The sequence below is a fragment of the Rosa rugosa genome, chromosome 4, assembly GCF_958449725.1.
Source record: "Rosa rugosa chromosome 4, drRosRugo1.1, whole genome shotgun sequence".
NCBI classification, from domain to species: Eukaryota; Viridiplantae; Streptophyta; class Magnoliopsida; order Rosales; family Rosaceae; genus Rosa; species Rosa rugosa.
Genome location: NC_084823.1, coordinates 35,290,476 through 35,308,300, shown reverse-complemented (window position 1 = coordinate 35,308,300; position 17,825 = coordinate 35,290,476). Strand labels below are relative to the sequence as shown.

General features: G+C 38.4%; 2 protein-coding genes and 2 non-coding genes across 4 annotated transcripts; 2 read left to right on the top strand and 2 right to left on the bottom strand.

Moving 5' to 3' along the window:
• Nucleotides 1-80: 80 nt before the first annotated feature.
• On the top strand, nt 81-183 carry LOC133707606 (U6 spliceosomal RNA). Its single transcript, XR_009845219.1, has one exon. It is a non-coding gene; the product is annotated as a U6 spliceosomal RNA (small nuclear RNA).
• Nucleotides 184-3,235: 3,052 nt separating this feature from the next.
• On the bottom strand, nt 3,236-4,132 carry LOC133742535 (indole-3-acetic acid-induced protein ARG7-like). Its single transcript, XM_062170227.1, has one exon. The coding sequence runs from the start codon at nt 3,878-3,880 to the stop codon at nt 3,629-3,631; it is 252 nt and encodes an 83-aa protein (XP_062026211.1). The 5' UTR covers nt 3,881-4,132; the 3' UTR covers nt 3,236-3,628.
• Nucleotides 4,133-12,348: 8,216 nt separating this feature from the next.
• Nucleotides 12,349-12,852, bottom strand: LOC133744717 (uncharacterized). Its single transcript, XM_062172781.1, has one exon. It carries the CDS (start codon nt 12,850-12,852, stop codon nt 12,349-12,351), a length of 504 nt encoding a protein of 167 aa, XP_062028765.1.
• A 2,829-nt stretch (nt 12,853-15,681) lies between these two features.
• Nucleotides 15,682-15,784, top strand: LOC133707607 (U6 spliceosomal RNA). The gene has a single exon (XR_009845220.1). It is a non-coding gene; the product is annotated as a U6 spliceosomal RNA (small nuclear RNA).
• The last annotated feature ends 2,041 nt before the right edge of the window (nt 15,785-17,825 follow it).

Below are 17,825 nucleotides of genomic sequence, written 5' to 3'. Positions count from 1 at the left end.
AATATTTGTGGTACGAGTACCACATCGGGAAAAGTGTTTATGTGAGGCTGTTCATATAGGCTGATCTTGCAGTGGAGATCGTCCCTTCGGGGACATCCGATAAAATTGGAACGATACAGAGAAGATTAGCATGGCCCCTGCGCAAGGATGACACGCATAAATCGAGAAATGGTCCAAATTTTTTTTTGGGTTTTTTTCATGTTTTGATTCTAGGTAGCCTACCTTTGCTTTCTGGGTCTTCGTTTTTCTTCGATTCTATTTGCTTTTTGTGACTATCAGTGATTCGGTCCTTTGCTATGTATGAATGCAAATGACAAACTGAAACTGTTGCTCCCCACCTGTTTGATGAAATGCGTCTGACAACCTCTTCTCATTCTTATGCTTACTTGAACTCTCAATATTCTTGGGTTTGACTGACAATGGAATTCAGATTAACTTTTTTTTTTTTTTTAGTGCATTTTACTGAGCTACTTGAACAACTTGACTATTTGTTCTTGCTGGTTTATACATGACCATATCTGGGTTTAAAGGTTAGCTCAACTTGTTGCATGAGAAGCACACAAGTTCGGTCCTGAATGTTGCATAGGCATATGTTAAGGAGGAAGGTATTCCCCATTGTTAATTTTGGATGATTTGGATGTCAGAATTTACTGTAGGCTGCAAGAGGCTATAAGCCATTAGACATTATTTGTTGTGAAAGTCTGCTGCAAGTTACTAACTAATGGTAATGGTGTCGCAAAAATAAGACTAGTTGATGAGAATTGGACTACATTATTTGTTCCCAGAGTGTTATCCTGGAAGAGCTAAGTTTACATGGGTTGCATACAGAATTTCACTTTCTTTCAGTTCAATATTGGAACCGAGATTTTTGCAGAAATTGTTGTACAAGATTCATACAATACCGCCATTTGTCTGCTTCATTACTTTTCTATCTTTCAGTTCAGCTCCTTTGCCGCTTCAATGCCACAGAAGCTTCCTCTCAGCAGAAGAGGTGAGTTGATTCAGTTGATGACAATCATGGCCATGTCTCTTCTTCATCATGACTCAGCAGCATGTCCGAAATTCGGATTCTTTTTGAATATGAAGTTGGATCCCATTTTCATTTCGTCGTTCAGTCACACACTTAAGCTGGAAGTGAGATCAAGGAAAGTGTCCTCACTGCAAGGGATTGTGATACCGCCCATGGGATGATCGTATCCAAATTCTTCTTCAGCTTGACTCAGCAAATCCATGAATGAAGGTTGGTTCAAGTATGATATTGGAATCACAAATCGCTTCTTCTGGCTCTCTCCAACATAGACCGCAAAGTAGCCTTTTGGGATATCTAAGGTCTTTGATGCTGTCTTGTTCGCATTCGATGAAGATCGGGTAAGACTTCTCTTGGGGCTAACAATTCCAGGCAGCCGGAAACCCATGGCTTCTATATTCCCGAGTGGATAAACAATAAAAAGACTTGAAAGGATCTGGGAAAGAGAGAAAGCTTTGATGTTTACTGAATGAGAGGAGTTGAGTTACTGATCATGAATTCATATGTGTATATATAGATGAAGAAAGGGTGTGTGGAAGATCATTTGCTACATGAAATGAGTGGTTAACATTGGCACCAATGAGGGACACTAGCTTGTTTCAAATCAAGAAATCACATGGGTTTGCCTTGCCATTTACTTAACTCATACCCCAGCAGATGCATATGCTGCTGTCTTTTTTTTTTCAAACATCTTTCCCTACTTCCTTGTGAAGACGCACAAGATTGACAAGAAGGGTCGCAGGGACCAGAAGTGAGGTATCTGTCTAATAATACCAAAAGTTGCATGATACAGAGTTGCACTGGACCACTGGTGAATAATGTTTCTTTACAGACAAGAAATGGTGGATGATCAAGCCAACCTAGCATGTGGTTTTGCCGCGTCATGTATGATATCTCTGATCTCCACATCCAACAATCTGAGGAATTATTTCATTTTGTCTAGTCAAACAAAAAAAGTCGGTTGATGGTCAACCATGATGAGAGAACATCCCTAGTATTGATTTAAAAATGAGTTTCAAGCTATTTATTTCCCTGCCATTAAAAAATTTGGACCATTACAGGTACAAATCCACACACGCACGCACACACACACACACATTTGTACTGTTTCCTTGTTTGAACTGGAAATTCTTTAATCTTTTGATTACTTGGGTTTCAAGAGTGGTATTCAGATAATCTTTTTCTACTCCTATTTGAAGTGATATTTAGTGTATAATGGTTTATATCTTCCCTTATTTATAGATGTGTTGCTGCACTTTTTATTCATTTTGTTACCAACCAACTTCATAACCAACTTTCCCTAACCAGTCATTCTGAGCTGCTTGTATCCTTTACAAAGAATTCATCTATGTAAACCGAGCCTTGTCATATTTGTGTTTCTTTGGGAGAATGTGAAGTCCTTTTATGTGACCAAACGCTTACTAGTATAGGTTTCGTAAACTTCAAAGATGTTGATAATCTCATCAAAAAGGAAAGATTGGGCTTCCCAGCCATGTATTCAACTCCAAAATTCCAGAACAGACTTCAAATTAGTTGTCTATTTAATACTGAACCCTCTAGATATTATCGCAGTTTCTTTTTTCCAACTCAGTTGTGAAATTTGACTAAAGTAGAACAATTAGTCATTTCTGTGCGGCTAGTATCATATCTAAAACTTTACCAATACTCATATGTATTACAGTAATATACTAATATATCAATGTGGATACTTGTTGCATTTATTTTCTTTAGTTTACATCATCAATGTAAATTGTAGTACCATTACCTTAGTAGCATTTTAATTCTGAGAGATTGTCATGCAGCTGATCTGTACTTGAAAATGCTATCACAGATGAATTGCCCAACTTGATCAATGGAAACCGCTCCACTCGCTTCTTTTTGTATTTCTAGGTTTGGTTTTTTCTCTTTCTTTACCGGGAAAATAGAAAGCTATTGTATTCTTTACTTTTCTTTTCTTATATTTTCATCTTCTGCGATATTATCCTTTACCATATTGACAGTTTCTGGCTCTATCTGCAGACATTTTATTGGTAATGGTAATTTTGATGTGCCTAATCGAAGACACCATCTGATATTAGGCATGCCATTATCAAAAATCATATAAGCCATTATATCATCAAGTATTATTTCCTTTTCAACATATGCTATGATTGGGTAATTATCGCTACAAGAAGATAAATGATATAATGAAAAAATAAGACAAGAAAGTTTATCCGCAATTGAAATATATTCTTTTACATTCCCATATATTGTAGAGAACAAGAAAGTTTTACATAGGATCAAAAAGACAGCACTTGACTGTCATTGAGTTCAAAATTTGGAGTCTCATGGACTTTAGACTAATTGCTTAGAGAGTATATACAATGTTCATATTTGCCTGCTTCATAAGATGTGATTTGATTCTTCTTCAAAATTTGGAAATCTTTCTTCAGCTCAGAAGCAGCTTCAAGAATACAGCAGGCCGGTTTCCCCTCAACACAAAAGTGATTTGATTCAGTGGATGATCAAATTATCAACTGAAGCCTCTTCTTCATCTTGACTCAGCAGCGAGTTTCAAAATGAGGATGTTTTGGATCCAAGATCTGCTTCATTAGTGTTTACTCACACACTTAAGCGGGAAGTGAGATCAATGAAGGTGTCTTCACTGCAAGGAATTGTGATACCGCCCATTGGATGATGGTATCCAAATTCTTCTTCAGCTTGACTCAGTAAATCCTGAAACAAAGGTTGGTTCAAATATGATATTGGAACCACAAATCGTTTCTTCTGGCTCTCTCCAACATAGACTGCAAAGTAGCCTTTCGGGATATCTGATGTCTTTGTGCTAGCAATTCGAGGCAATCGAAAGCCCATGGTTTATGTATATTGAAGTGATCAAAGAAGGAAGAAAAGAATTCAAAGGACTTGAGAAACAGAGAAATCTTTATTTGATGTTTGCAAGGAGAGGAGTTGATGAGTTTGCTCATAAACCTGATTATGTGTGGATATATAGAGAAATGGTATGCGGAAAATCATCTGCTACATGAAATTAGTGATGAAGAGAAACTGACATGGGCTCCAGTAGGAACATTAGCTTGTGAGAAACCACATGGGCTTGTCTTCCTACTGAAATCACATATAAAGCAGACAAGAAGAGGGCTACCACCGGTTTCAATCCTTCTGCCAAACTACTTTGAATGATAAGCCAGGGCTATGATAAGAGGTTGCGATCATCTGCCACATGCATGAAGCATGCAAGTGGTGAAGAAGGTACATGAAATGAGTGGTCGAATGAGGGCCACTAGCTTTTGAGAAATCATGAAATCACATGGTTTGTCTTGCCATTCTCGTAAGTTAGTATCCTGACTATCCTCCCATCGATTTCACATATATATGCTACTGATGAAACTCTGTCCAATATTCTAGAAACATGCCGTCCCAACACTCTATACAGAAAATACAACAAAGCGACTAGCAGAAGTAAAATTTCTATCCAAGAAATAAGTGGCAGGCTCTAGACACACAGTTCTGTCCAACATTGATAATTAATGCTGGTCACAAGTCACAACAAGAATTTGTGGTGCTAAGATATGTAGTCATGCTATATATCTTGAATGGGAGTATGGAGCCAGCTTAGCATTATGTTGTTGTTTTATCTACAATTTATGAACTCTGGTTTCAACAACCTGAGAAAGTATTGGTTTTGTTTGGTCAGTCTAGAAAGTTCATTTTTATGGTCAAGCATGAGGAGAAATCGGACAGGTACTGGTTTAAATACTTCAGAATCAGTAGGGAAAATGAGGAGCATTGATTCTTTAATGATTAGAATGAACTCCATCTATTAGATTCTTTTGAAAGAATCACCCAATAACTAATGAAAACTATAGTTCTATTTGTTTTCACTAATTGCTTGCTTATTGTCTGCTTATCTGGAGTTGCTGTGACCTCTGTTTTGTTGTATATGTCCTTTAACACAACCTGGGAACTAATGTTTTTTTTATTTTTTTTATTTAGTGCTGCTGATTTGTTTGTTTCTTCATCATCTAGGATTATTGATTACTCAATATTCCTAAAAATTAGAATATGTTTTTGAATCAGTCCCATCTTCTTTATGACAGGATGAGTTATTTTATACCATTTTATTATGCAGAGAGGCTTTACACCCTTGACCTCAGATAATCAGTTTTTAAGGGATTAATATGATGTCTTGGTTAATGTAAGGTTACTACTTACTAGAGACTAGGAGTTGGCTACTATATTGATGTATGTAAATTGAGAAAGGTATAAGTCCATTTTGATATGTTGAAATTTATGTCTCTTCAGACGTAGAATCATAGTATGTTAGAATTGAGAAGATATTAAAAGATGTAGAAATATCTCCTTGAATCAGCATAAGGATTAATTGCTATTGTCCTTTTTAATTCAGGGTGCTTTTTTATTACTTTTAATTTTGTTGATTTCTGTTTTTTCTCTCGTTTCCTATCCGGATTAGAATGTTTTAGTAGTCAGGACACTCACATGATTAGTCACATACCAATATTACCAGTGATCTTTTGTTGTTATTAACCATTGCAATCATTTCAGTTCACAAGAGTGACCACTCTGATTGAATTTTAGTTGAATATTCTATTAACTAATCTATTCAGATCTCCTAGAAGTTTATGATAGTTTTAGTTTGTACCGGCTAAAAGTTCACTTGAACCCTGAATCCTATCAAGGCCAATGCAGGGAACATAACTGGAACTGTTTGATTTTAGGGTTTAAACAAATCGAAAGGCATGGTACTAATGATTTTCCTGTAGTAGAAATATGTTCATAACCAATGGCTGTGCAAAGAAGTTTTACGTTTAAGAAATACAGGTAAAAATAGATAATAAAACTGATGTCTATTATCTGATGCAAATTGAAGGCATTACTACACTTTGTGTTTACCACCCTGGTCTCAGTTAAATTATCTACTGTATCATTTCACTTTGTGTTTACCACCCGCTTCTACATGACCCAAGAATCAGTTTCAAAAATGTCATGATTGAATTGACTGACCTAGTTTGTTCAATTTGAACCCAGAAAACCCGTTTGTATAAACGTTAAAGTTCACTCTTTACCACCCATTTGGCACTCACACCTTTTGTTTTCATCTCCTGGGTTTCGCTATTAAACCCACCTCAAGTTTCTCCAGTTCCTCACATTCACTCAAAGCACTCTGTTTTCGTTCTCTGTTTTCAGTACTCTGCTTTCAAGTACTTCCCTTTCCTCTGTTTTACCAAAATGGCCAAATTTCTGAGCATTTTCACAATGAAGAATTTGCTAGCGCTCAATCTGATCTTGATTATGAGGGTATTTTTCGATGGTGAGAAGCAGGGCTTCTTCTTTGTGAAGCAGGCCAGGAAGATCACACAACCCAAAGGACCCTGGTTTCTACAAGGAGACAAACAAATGACAGAAATTGCAAGTGGTGCCCTCCAACAACTGGTTTCTACAAACTAAATACAGATGTAGCAAGTAAAAGGAGTGGCTTTGGGATGGTGATTAGGAATGAATTGGGAGAATTGATGGGTGCTTATGGAACGTCGATCAATTGCTCTTCTTCTTTCCCCTCTTTGCAGCCCAATTGCAGGCATTAAAAGCCGGCATTGGTTTTGCCTTAATGCACGCGGTTGGTACCACCTCAGTTTGTTCCCAGCCTAGCTAGGGAATGCCATATAGTTGCTCATCAAATGGCAGAACACATTGTAAAAGAGAATTCTACTCTCTTGTATTGAAGTTTGGCCACCATGGCTTATGGAATTGTTCTGTTTGTAACCCTTTCCATTTAATCAATGAAAGATTACTGAAGTTGTTTGTAACCCTGCACACAATGATGTTGCATGTGTTCATGCATGTGCCTATTTGGATGATATCAAACTAGTAAAATGGAGATATCTAGCTTTCCATTTTTCATATAATACCTACTCAGATTAACTCTATAACACTTGAGCACGAATTAAAGAATATATCCTGTCTATAGAACATGTTGGTGTACATGGTTTGTGCTTGATGAATTCTCTCTTTCACAATCTTCTCTCATTTCAAATTCATGAAGATTGGGCCTGTCTTGATGCAATGATAGTTGTGCATTTTCATAGCGAGTTAAAAATATAGTATATCACATGTTAGCATGTTACAACTATATTAAAGTTGCATTCTACTGGAAGTATAAGAGCAGGAAAATGAATCTTCATATTTTGCTGGCTATCTCCCATGTCTAAGATTTGAAGCCTTACGCTTGTTCTTGATAATCTCTTTGCAGTCGTATCCCGTGATGACCAACTACCTCAAGATGGGCTACAAGTGCCAAAAACTTCACTGAAGAAGGCGCGTACATCGAGTTCGTCACCTCTCTGAACAACCCTGATGGTTTTGTCAGACACTCTACGGTGAATCGAAGTGAAGGCATACTACTGGCCACAATATACCCCCATTTCCTCACCTGCAGATCATGATCTGACATATATACCTAACCACAGATCGAATAGATGAATTAAAAAGTGAGGAAATATTAACTTCAAACTGTAAATCGTCTTTTCTGCTCCTTTTATTTCTTTTTATTATTTTTCTGCAGGTGTTTAATTTTAATAAAAGTGGGTAAAATATTAACTTCAAACTGTAAAATGACGATTTAATTACTAGCTAGCTAGTAGAAACTCAGGTGCATAGTATTCTATATATAATCGTATATTATAGATGTGTGATTCGCATGTAAATATATGTAGAACTAGCACATACAAAATATGTGAGAATGATCGCATAAATCATATGATATTTGTAAAAAATTTAAAATCAACTGGCCTAAGTTCAAATCATGTCTCTTCTAATTGCAGATCGTCATATGGTACACACACACACACGCCCCCCTCTGCAAGAATAATTAAAAGTTGTTGTGATAATGAATGCTTACTAGGAAAAATAACTAACAAATATACCAAACTTCTTTTCATGGAATAGAATCAATCACTTGAAAAAATTGACTACAAATATGAAAGCAACTATAAGAAGCAAAGAAGTTTTACCTTGGGCTAAAAAAGGAGAGCTATGACAGCTCCTTACAGTGCCCCCGGCAACTCTTCCCATGTCTCCTCCCATTGGGATCGGTAATAGCCACCCTTCGATTTTTCCCATGCCATCCATTTCTATCAAGTACAAAGTTAATTTCTGTGATAGTGATGTTACAATACTGCTTTTGGGGTATGTGCTCGAGATTAGAGGTGTGTATGCATTCCAATGAAGAGAGAAGAAATTTGGTAACCATGAGCAAAGGGCTTATGGAAACAAGGGATACAAAATGTACTGAAGGTTCAGTGGTATTTATATAAACTAGGACGGCAAAACCGATAGTACGTAAGACTAGAGTTTGTTGAACTAGGGACAAACTTTTCACTAATTTCAAGCGACCTTCCTAGAAAATGCATGCATCAGTTTTCATAATTAATAGCTAGCAAACAACGATATTTAAGTTTTGTTGAATGACAGATAAGGTTTTCACAATTTTCAAAGGAGCGTTAGATGAAACGCATGCTTAATTTACGGAAAAACACTAAAGTCGTTCAACTAAGGAGAATATTTCACAAAATTTCACGCAAACGTTAGCAAAACTGATGTATACGTCATGAAATTAAAGTTGATAGATAGCGACACTCTAGTTTGTTTAACTGAAGACCGACTTCATTAAATTCATGCGAGTTTCAGAAAAAACCAAAAAAATTGGTAACTATGAGCAAAGAGCTTATATATGGAAACAAGGGATACTTAATGTACTGAAAGAAACCGATAGAAAGAAACTCTAATAGGGACAAGCTTTTCACTAATTTCAAGCGACCTTCCCAGAAAATGCATGCGTCCGTTTTCATAATAAATAGCTAGCAAACAGCTACATTGAAGTTTGTTGAACTACAGATAAGATTTTCACAATTTTCAGAGGAGCGTTAGAGGAAATGCATACTTAATTTATGGAAAAACACTAAAGTCCATTCAACTAAGGAGAATATTTCACAAAATTTCACGCAAGCGTTAGAAGAGCTGATGTATATATCAGAAAAAGTTAATAGATAGCGACACTCAGCTGGTTTGTTTAATTATAGATTGACTTCAGTAAATTCATGTGAGTGTCAAAAGAAGCTCATTTATAAGTTATGAAAATAAATAGTTAGAGACATTACAAGTTGTTAGACTACGTACTTATAAGTTTCACTAAATTTACAGAAGACTCATAATTAAGTTATAAAAAGTAATATTATAGCTTGTTTACACCAATGATATTTACGTAAATTCACATGATTGTAAGAAGAACTCATCTAAGTTGAGAAATAAATGTTACATGTTGAACCACAAATAAACTTCACTAAAGTCAAGAGAGCGTCAAAGAGAGGACAAAATAGTTTGTTTACACTAGCGAATCCTTAAATTTGCATGTGTTTTTTTTTTTTAGAGAAACTGTCAACTCAAATAAATCAGGAGGTAAACTCCTTAGAAAGTACATCAGTAATACAAGATGGAGGCTCTAGGCCCCAAAACAAAGAACTAGCAGAAGAACAAGCAAAACGAGCTAAAGTATGAGCCACAACATTGGCTTGACGATAAGCATGAGTAAAGTAAGAACCCGACATCTGTTGAAGATGAAAGGTAATGTCATCATACACACGACCAATAAAGGAAGTATGGGGAATGACTCTCTGCTTTGTTGCATGAAAAAGAGTAAGAGAATCAGTCTCAAAAATCACCGGAGAGAGACCTTGCTGAATAGCAAGTGAGACTGCCTCCCTCCCTGCTAATGCCTCCACCTGTTCTGGGGAAGAAACATGAGATACTGGAGCATAATAACCTCCCAAACATTTCCCCATATCATCACAGATAATGACTCCAATCCCCCCAGTACCAGTATCTTTATGAAAAGCACCGTCAACATTAATCTTCACCCACCCTGCACCAGGAGGTTTCCAGGGGACTACTCGCCGACCCCCTCCACCCTGTCCCTTACCCTGATGCCTCTGGTACTCCTGGAGACGAGCCGACAATAGTAGCACCACCTGGTTCACCTCCATACGTTTATTATCCCAGACTCTATTATTTCTCTCCTTCCAAATACCCCACAAATTATAAACAAAAGCTGCCCATAAATTGGAAGGCAAGTGAGAAGCACAAACCCCAATCCACTCCAAAAACAACAACAACCGAGCATCAGAAGAGAAAGCCGTTCATACTACACCAGGCACGGCATCCAACACTTCCCTCACATACGGACAAAGCCGACATAAGTGTTCAATTGTCTCTTCCCCCACTCCACAGAGAACACAAGGCCTTATCTCCAGAGGAATCTGTTTCTCAATCAATCTATCTATAGTAGGTAAACAATTGTTCAACACCTTCCACAGAAAAATTTTAGCCGTACCTGGTACATTGGTTGACCATAGCTTCTTCCATAAATCTTGTGTCTGCAAAGGCACCGCTTGTACTATCTCCTCCTCCATTAAGAGCCTGTAAGCACTCTTAACGGAAAACAACCCTTTGGAATCAAAGTGCCACACCCAACGATCCTGAACCCTTCTATTACTCAAAGGAATAGACAAAATAAAAGGGATATCATCAGCATGACAAACCTGTCGTATCAATGCTTCATTCCAGCAACCCTCATCATTCAACAAGTTACTGACCTTCCAAAGTGCATTTCTGCCTCCCTGAACCGGTAATAATCGAAATGGTGCCTCTCTAGGTAGCCATGGGTCCGAAAGCAAGATATCATTCCCATCTCCCACTTGCCAACGTGCCCCTTTTACTAGAACACTTCTAGCCTCATAAATACTCCGCCAAGAAAACGAAGGTGATGGATGATGTTCAGCCTCCCAAAAAGAAGAATCTGGAAAGTATCTAGCCTTATACATTCTAGCAATCAATGAATTCGGATGTTGAACAATTCGCCAACCCTGTTTAGCTAACATAGCCCTATTAAAAGCATGTAAATCTCGGAAGCCCAAACCTCCTTCCTTCCTTGGACGATAGAGGAATTGCCAAGACTTCCAATGAATTTTCCTTTGTTCATTAGAGCCTCCCCACCAAAAACGAGCACATCTCTGTTGAAGATCATCACAGAAAATTTTTGTTAATTGAAAGCAGCTCATAGCATATGTAGGTAAAGATTGAGCTACCACCCTAATCAGAATATCTTTGCCAGCACCACTAAGAAGCCGACCTTGCCAATTCTGAAGTTTCTGATCCAGTCTCTCCTGAATATAATGAAAGGTACTAGTTTTATTCCTGCCAACATACGTAGGCAAACCAAGATACTTCTCATGGGATTCCACTACCGGAACTCCCAAAAAATTAGCCAGCAAATACTGAGTAACATGATCCGCATTTTTACTAAACGTAACAGAACTCTTGTGAAAATTAACTTGCTGACCAGATGCTTTACCATATACCTTCAATACATTACTAATTTCCTGACAAGCCTGTAAACTAGCATTCGCATACAGCATACTATCATCTGCGAAAAGAAGATGATTAACCATGGGAGCTCCCTCACAAATAGAAATACCTGGCAACACACCGAGATCAGCCTTTGTTTTTAACAAGGCAGAAAGGCCTTCTGCTCCGAGAAGAAACAAATATGGTGACAATGGGTCCCCTTGTCGCAATCCTCTAGAAGGTACCACATAACCCCGAGGTTTCCCCCGTACCAGAAAAGAATATCGGACAGAAGAGACACATTGCATAATCATCTGCACCTAACTATGAGCAAATCCCATACGCTCCATCACTTTCTGCAAAAACCCCCACTCCAATCGATCATAGGCTTTACTCAAATCCAATTTCAATGCCATAAATTCATCGCCAGCTCGTTTATTATGAATAAAATGAGCTAGCTCATTCGCTGCCAACGTATTATCAGTTATCAACCTGCCTGGAATGAAAGCACTTTGAAAAGGCGAAATAATTTGAGGCAGAATCAACTTCAACCTATTCGCAATAACTTTCGAACACAACTTATAAATTACATTACACAACGCAATTGGTCTCAAATCTGCCATAGTCTCAGGGTTAGCAGTCTTAGGAATCAGACAAATATGCGTGTAATTAATCTGTTTTAGCAACTGACCAGTCTGTAGAAAATTGTGTACAGCAGCAGTAATGTCATCACCTATACTCTCCCAATAATGTTGGAAAAAAAGAGGCGGCATTCCATCTGGTCCAGGCGACTTTGTGGGATACATTTGGAACAAAGCCTCCTTCAGCTCCTGACAACTATATTGGGAACAAAGAGAAATATTCATCTCGTCTGTAACTGAAGGAGAAATAGCCTGAAGAGTTTCCTACAAAGCCCCACCATCAACAGTTCCTGCCTTGTAAATTTTCTCAAAATAGTTCACAACAACATTTTCCAGACCATCATCATCTTCTTTCCAGTTCCCTGCATCATCATAAAGACCGCCAATGAAATTTTTCCTTTTCCTGTTAGAAGCCTTACGATGAAAGAAACCAGTATTACGATCTCCCTCCTTAAGCCATGAAACCTTAGCTCTTTGACTCCAGTACAATTCCTCCTTTGATAGCAAACTCTCCAAACGTGCCATCAAAGTACCCCTCTCTGCCAACAACTCCGGAGTCGCTGACAAGCTCAGAAGCTCCTCCAACCGTGAACGAGTCGCTGATATTAATGCTTTTTGACGATCACCAAATACACTGCGCTGCCAAACATCTAACGCAATACTGGTTCTAGCAATCTTCTTGGACACCAGAAACATTGGTTGCCCTAGAACAGGGCGTTGCCACTGCTGCTGAACGATCTCATGGCAATCCTCATGCTTCAACCACATCGATTCAAATTTAAACCTATGATATCTCCTCTGTGAAACAACCGGAACTACACTGATACAAAGCAAAACCGGAATATGATCCGACTTGCTTGGCGGCAGATGGATCACCCGAGAATGGCCGAAACTATCAGACCACTCCGCCGTATAGCAACCACCCTATCCAACCTAACCTTCGTCTCCAAATCACTCCAAGTAAACTGGCATCCGTAATACCCAAGGTCCACCAATTCCGCATATCCCAGCGCCTCTCGGAAACCTCGCATTTGACTTTCCGGTCGTGGTCTGCCATCCAACTTCTCCGAGGCCAACAAGATCTCATTAAAATCTCCCAGCACAACCCACGGTAAGCTGTCGTCGTCACTCAAACCCCGGAGAAGATCCTAGGATTCATGACGATCTGCTGCACCTGGATTGCCGTAAAAACTTGTGAAACGCCACCGCAAGAGGCCGTCTCCCTCATCAACCACTGCATCGATAAAACGGGCCGTAGAAGGCTGCCGTATTTTGAGCGTAACATCGTCATTCCAGAACAAACCCAATCCCCCAGCCAGCCCAACGCTCATCACGCCTTCTGCATGATCAAACCCTAGGTTACGCTGTAGTCTGTCGAACTCCTCTCTTTCTCTGATTTTCGTTTCAATAAGAAATACCAATTTCGGCTGATGCTGTGAGATTAAAATCTTCAAAGCACGCCTAGTGGAAGGATTACAAATCCCTCGACAATTCCAGAACAACACGTTCATGGCCATTAGACACCTTTCAGATCAAAGAAACCCTAGGTTTCCGATCGCACCCTAGCTCCGAGAAACTAGGTCGAATATTTTAAATTATTTTCTTTTTTAAATGTACCTCAAATTTGCATGTGTTAAAGGAACTCATTTAAGTTGAGAAATAAATAGCTAGAAATGTTTGAACTACTAATAATTAAGCTTCACTAAATTTCAAGGGAGTTCAAAGAAACTCATGTATATGTTAAAAAAGTTAAGAGCTAAGGCCACTACATATTAGTTTGTTTAACCACAATTGCAAGCAAAATTTCATTAAACACACACGAGTTTTATAAGAAACTAATTTATAAGTTACAAAATTTAATCATCACGGCACTATAGTATATTTTAATAACATATGAACTTTCACTAAATTCACGCAAAGTGTTGAGCAAAACTTATTTATAAGTTATTAAAGTTATTTTATTTTATTTTTAGCTAGCAATGATTATGAGGTATTAGCTCATCTGCAAGTCTGCAACAATCTGAGAGGGGGGGGGGGGGGGGGGGACATGCACCAACACAACCTCAAATTCGGGAGTTACCGCCCCTCCCTTGCTATAATTTTATTGATATATAAAAACCAAAATAATACAAGGGATGACAAGCGGGGGACTAGGCCAAAACCACTCAAACAAAGAGTTACAAATTAAATAAACCAACAAAAGAAAAGTACAAGGAGGAACTCAAAGTAATGAGCCCAAAATAATACAAAACTAAGATGATCTATAGAGAACTCTTGCGGATAAATCATGAACAACCAAGTATTTGATAAAAGACGGGATGTTAATTAAGCCACCAAATCGCCCCCTCATTGGATACACCATAGTTTGCAAGTTTGTCGGCAACTGCATTACCTTCTCGATAAACACGGAAATTGAGTTGATGAGCCTGATGAAGACGACTTAACCATTGATTAATTACAGAGCCTCCAAGGAATTAAATTTGGAGAGTCAAAATAATTCACCACGAGCATGGAGTCAGTTTCTAACCATATGTGAGTCCAATAGCTGGTGAAGGATTTTGAATCACATGCATGAGCTGTTTCTTATTTTGCGTAACACCACTCTAGCACAGGTGACTGAAGGATTTCAAGAGTTGAAGTTGGAGTACTGTAATAGTAGTGGTGGTGCTTGGTGGGTGGAGATTGTTGACCTTGGTAGTCAGATATTGTTTGTGTGCATGCTTAACAACAAATGCATCTCTTCCGAGGGAGGTCTTAGTGGTTCCGATGATATGACACTTGAAAGAAATTGCATCTATTTTGCTTTTGATTGGCATAGTATTGAAACATCACCTATAGTCGACTTTGGGGTGTTTTCCCTGACAAAGAGGAGCGTCAAACCCATGAGTTGTCCTATAAATCATTTGAGTCGAGAGTTGAATCCAAAATGTGTGGTTTACACCAAATCCTTGGTAGCTAGGTTAGTTTAGTAAGCTTTTGTTTTGCAGTACGTATGATCCATCTGTACATTGGGGAACACTTTGACCTTGGTTTGCACAATTACACTCAACTTACATAGTGTTGTCTGTTCCTCCTGCAAATTGGTTTCAAGAGTGTGCTCCAACTCTGTCTTCAAATTCTTTCAATCAACTACTTTTCTTTATACTGCTGAACAAGGTCATTGCTTTTCATGTCGATCTTGGTCTATATGACTTCCATTATGGTCAAAGATCTTCAGTTTCATCACTCTGGGAAGTCCAGATCAAAACAACAAAATCAAGGCTTACGATTGAAAGCCCCCACCGGTGGGATGGTTAAAAGTAAATGTTGATGGAGAGCTTTTGATAGGATCTACATCACCAACTTGATTTGGATTCTATTAATTCAAAACAAATACAATAGTAGTGTTACATGTATAATCAATTCATCTGTTCTACTTTCACGTATAAGCGGCGAAAGTTTGTTAGTTTTCTCACTTTTACTCGCATAGAGATGCACTTGAGACAGGACACGTGAGGCACGTGCGCTTTTAAAGTGCATCTGTGTGATAAGAGTCCCACATCGAGAAACAGTGGTAACCTAACGCTCTTAATATACGAATGCTTAGCCTTAGAGCTCGTCCCTTCGGGGACATCCGATAAAATTGGAACGATACAGAGAAGATTAGCATGGCCCCTGCGCAAGGATGACACGCATAAATCGAGAAATGGTCCAAATTTTTTTGGGATTTTTTTGATTCCAGGTAGGCTACCTTTGCTTTCTGGGTCTTTGTTTTTCTTCGTTTCTGTTTGCTGTTTATGACTTTGAACTATCAGTGACTCGGTCCTTGGCCACATATGAATGCACATGAAAAATTGAGATGTTGCCCACCACCTGTTTGATGAAATGCGTCTGAAAACCTCTTCTCTTTCTGATGCTTACTTGAACTCAATATTCCTTATTCTTGGGTTTGAAGAATGGTAATCAGATAAACTTTTTTTTGTTTTAATGCATTTGACTGAGCTAGTTGAACAACATCACTATTTGTTCTTGCTGGGTTTATACATGCCCCCATATATTCCTGGGTTTAAAAGGTTAGCTCAACTTGTTGCATTCATACTCTTCCTATTCATACTGTAAAACCGGTAAGTAGTCCTCTTTATTTGGTTTTGAATATCACATGCATGCATGAGAAGCACACAAGCTCGGTCTTCGGTCTTGACTCAAATAATACTGCAGAGGCAATGAGGCTAAAATATTAAATCCCTTTCTGCACATGTATTAATGAGGAAGTATTCCCCATTGTTGATTTTGGATGATTTGGATGCCAAATAATAATGTAAGACAAGTTAGTGACTAATGGTAATGGTGTGGCAAAAAATAAGACAAGTAAGTTGATAGAGAATTGTAGTATATTATTTGCTCCCAGAATGTTATCCTGGGAGAGCTAAATTTACATGCGTTGAATACGTAATTTCACTTTTTTTTTTAGTTCAAAATTGGAACCCCGTGATTTTTGCACCAATCGTTGTTGAAGATGCATACAATATTGTCATATGTCTGCTTCATAACTTGTGTATCTTTCAGTTCAGCTCAATTGCACCTTCAAACTCACAGAAGCTTCCCCTCAGCAGACGCAGTGAGTCGATTCAGTTGATGATCAATCATGGCCTCGCCTCTTCTTCATCTTGACTCAGCAGCATGTTCTGAAATTCTGAAGCCTTTTGAATATGAAGTTGGATCCATTTTCATTTCATCGTTCAGTCACACACTTAAGCTGGAAGTGAGATCAAGGAAGGTGTCCTCACTGCATGGAATTGTGATACCGCCCATGGGATGATCGTATCCAAATTCTTCTTCAGCTTGACTCAGCAAATCCATGAATGAAGGTTGGTTCAAGTATGATATTGGAATCACAAATCGCTTCTTCTGGCTCTCTCCAACATAGACCGCAAAATAGCCTTTTGGGATATCTAATGTCTTTGAAGCTGTCTTGTTTGCATTAGATGAAGATCGGGTAAGACTTCTTTTGGGGCTAACAATTCCAGGCAGCTTGAAACCCATGGCTTCTATATCCCAAGTGGATAAACAATAAAAAGACTTGAAAGGATCTGGGAAAGAGAGAAAGTTTTAATGTTTAATGAATGAGAGGAGTTGAGTTACTGATCATGAATTGGTATGTCTATAAATAGATGATGATAGGGTATGTGGAAGATCATCTGCTACATGAAATGAGTGGTTAACATTGGCACCAATGAGGGACACTAGGTTGTTTCAAATCAAGAAATCACATGGGTTTGTCTTGTCCTTCACATAACTCATCCCCCAGCAGATACATATGCTACTGTCGTCTGGTACTTCCTTGAGTTGACAGACAACAGGGACCACCCGAAGTGAGATATCTTCCCGCTTCAGACTTGAAGTTCTACTCTAAGCTGGTGTGAAGGGTTTCTTTGCAGACAAGTATTGGTGGATAACCAAGCCAACCTAGCATGTGGTTTTGCTGCTTCATGTATGATATCTATGATCTCCAGTTCCAACAAGCTGAGGAATTATCTCATCTATGATATGATTGATATCTATGATATCTCTATGATCTCCAGTTCCAACAAGCTGAGGTATTATTTCATTTTTTCTACTCAACTTCTTTTACCCTGCCACTAAGAAATTTGGACAATTACAGATACATATCCAGATATGCGCGTGGTCGCGCGCGCACACACACACACACACACGTATATAATATACTGTTTCCTTGTTCGAACTGGAAATTATCTCACCAC

Bases quoted from the DNA above. Each gene is read 5' to 3' on its own strand.
- LOC133742535 (XM_062170227.1), bottom strand. From the start codon at position 3,880: ATGGGCTTTCGATTGCCTCGAATTGCTAGCACAAAGACATCAGATATC.
- LOC133744717 (XM_062172781.1), bottom strand. From the start codon at position 12,852: ATGTGGTTGAAGCATGAGGATTGCCATGAGATCGTTCAGCAGCAGTGG.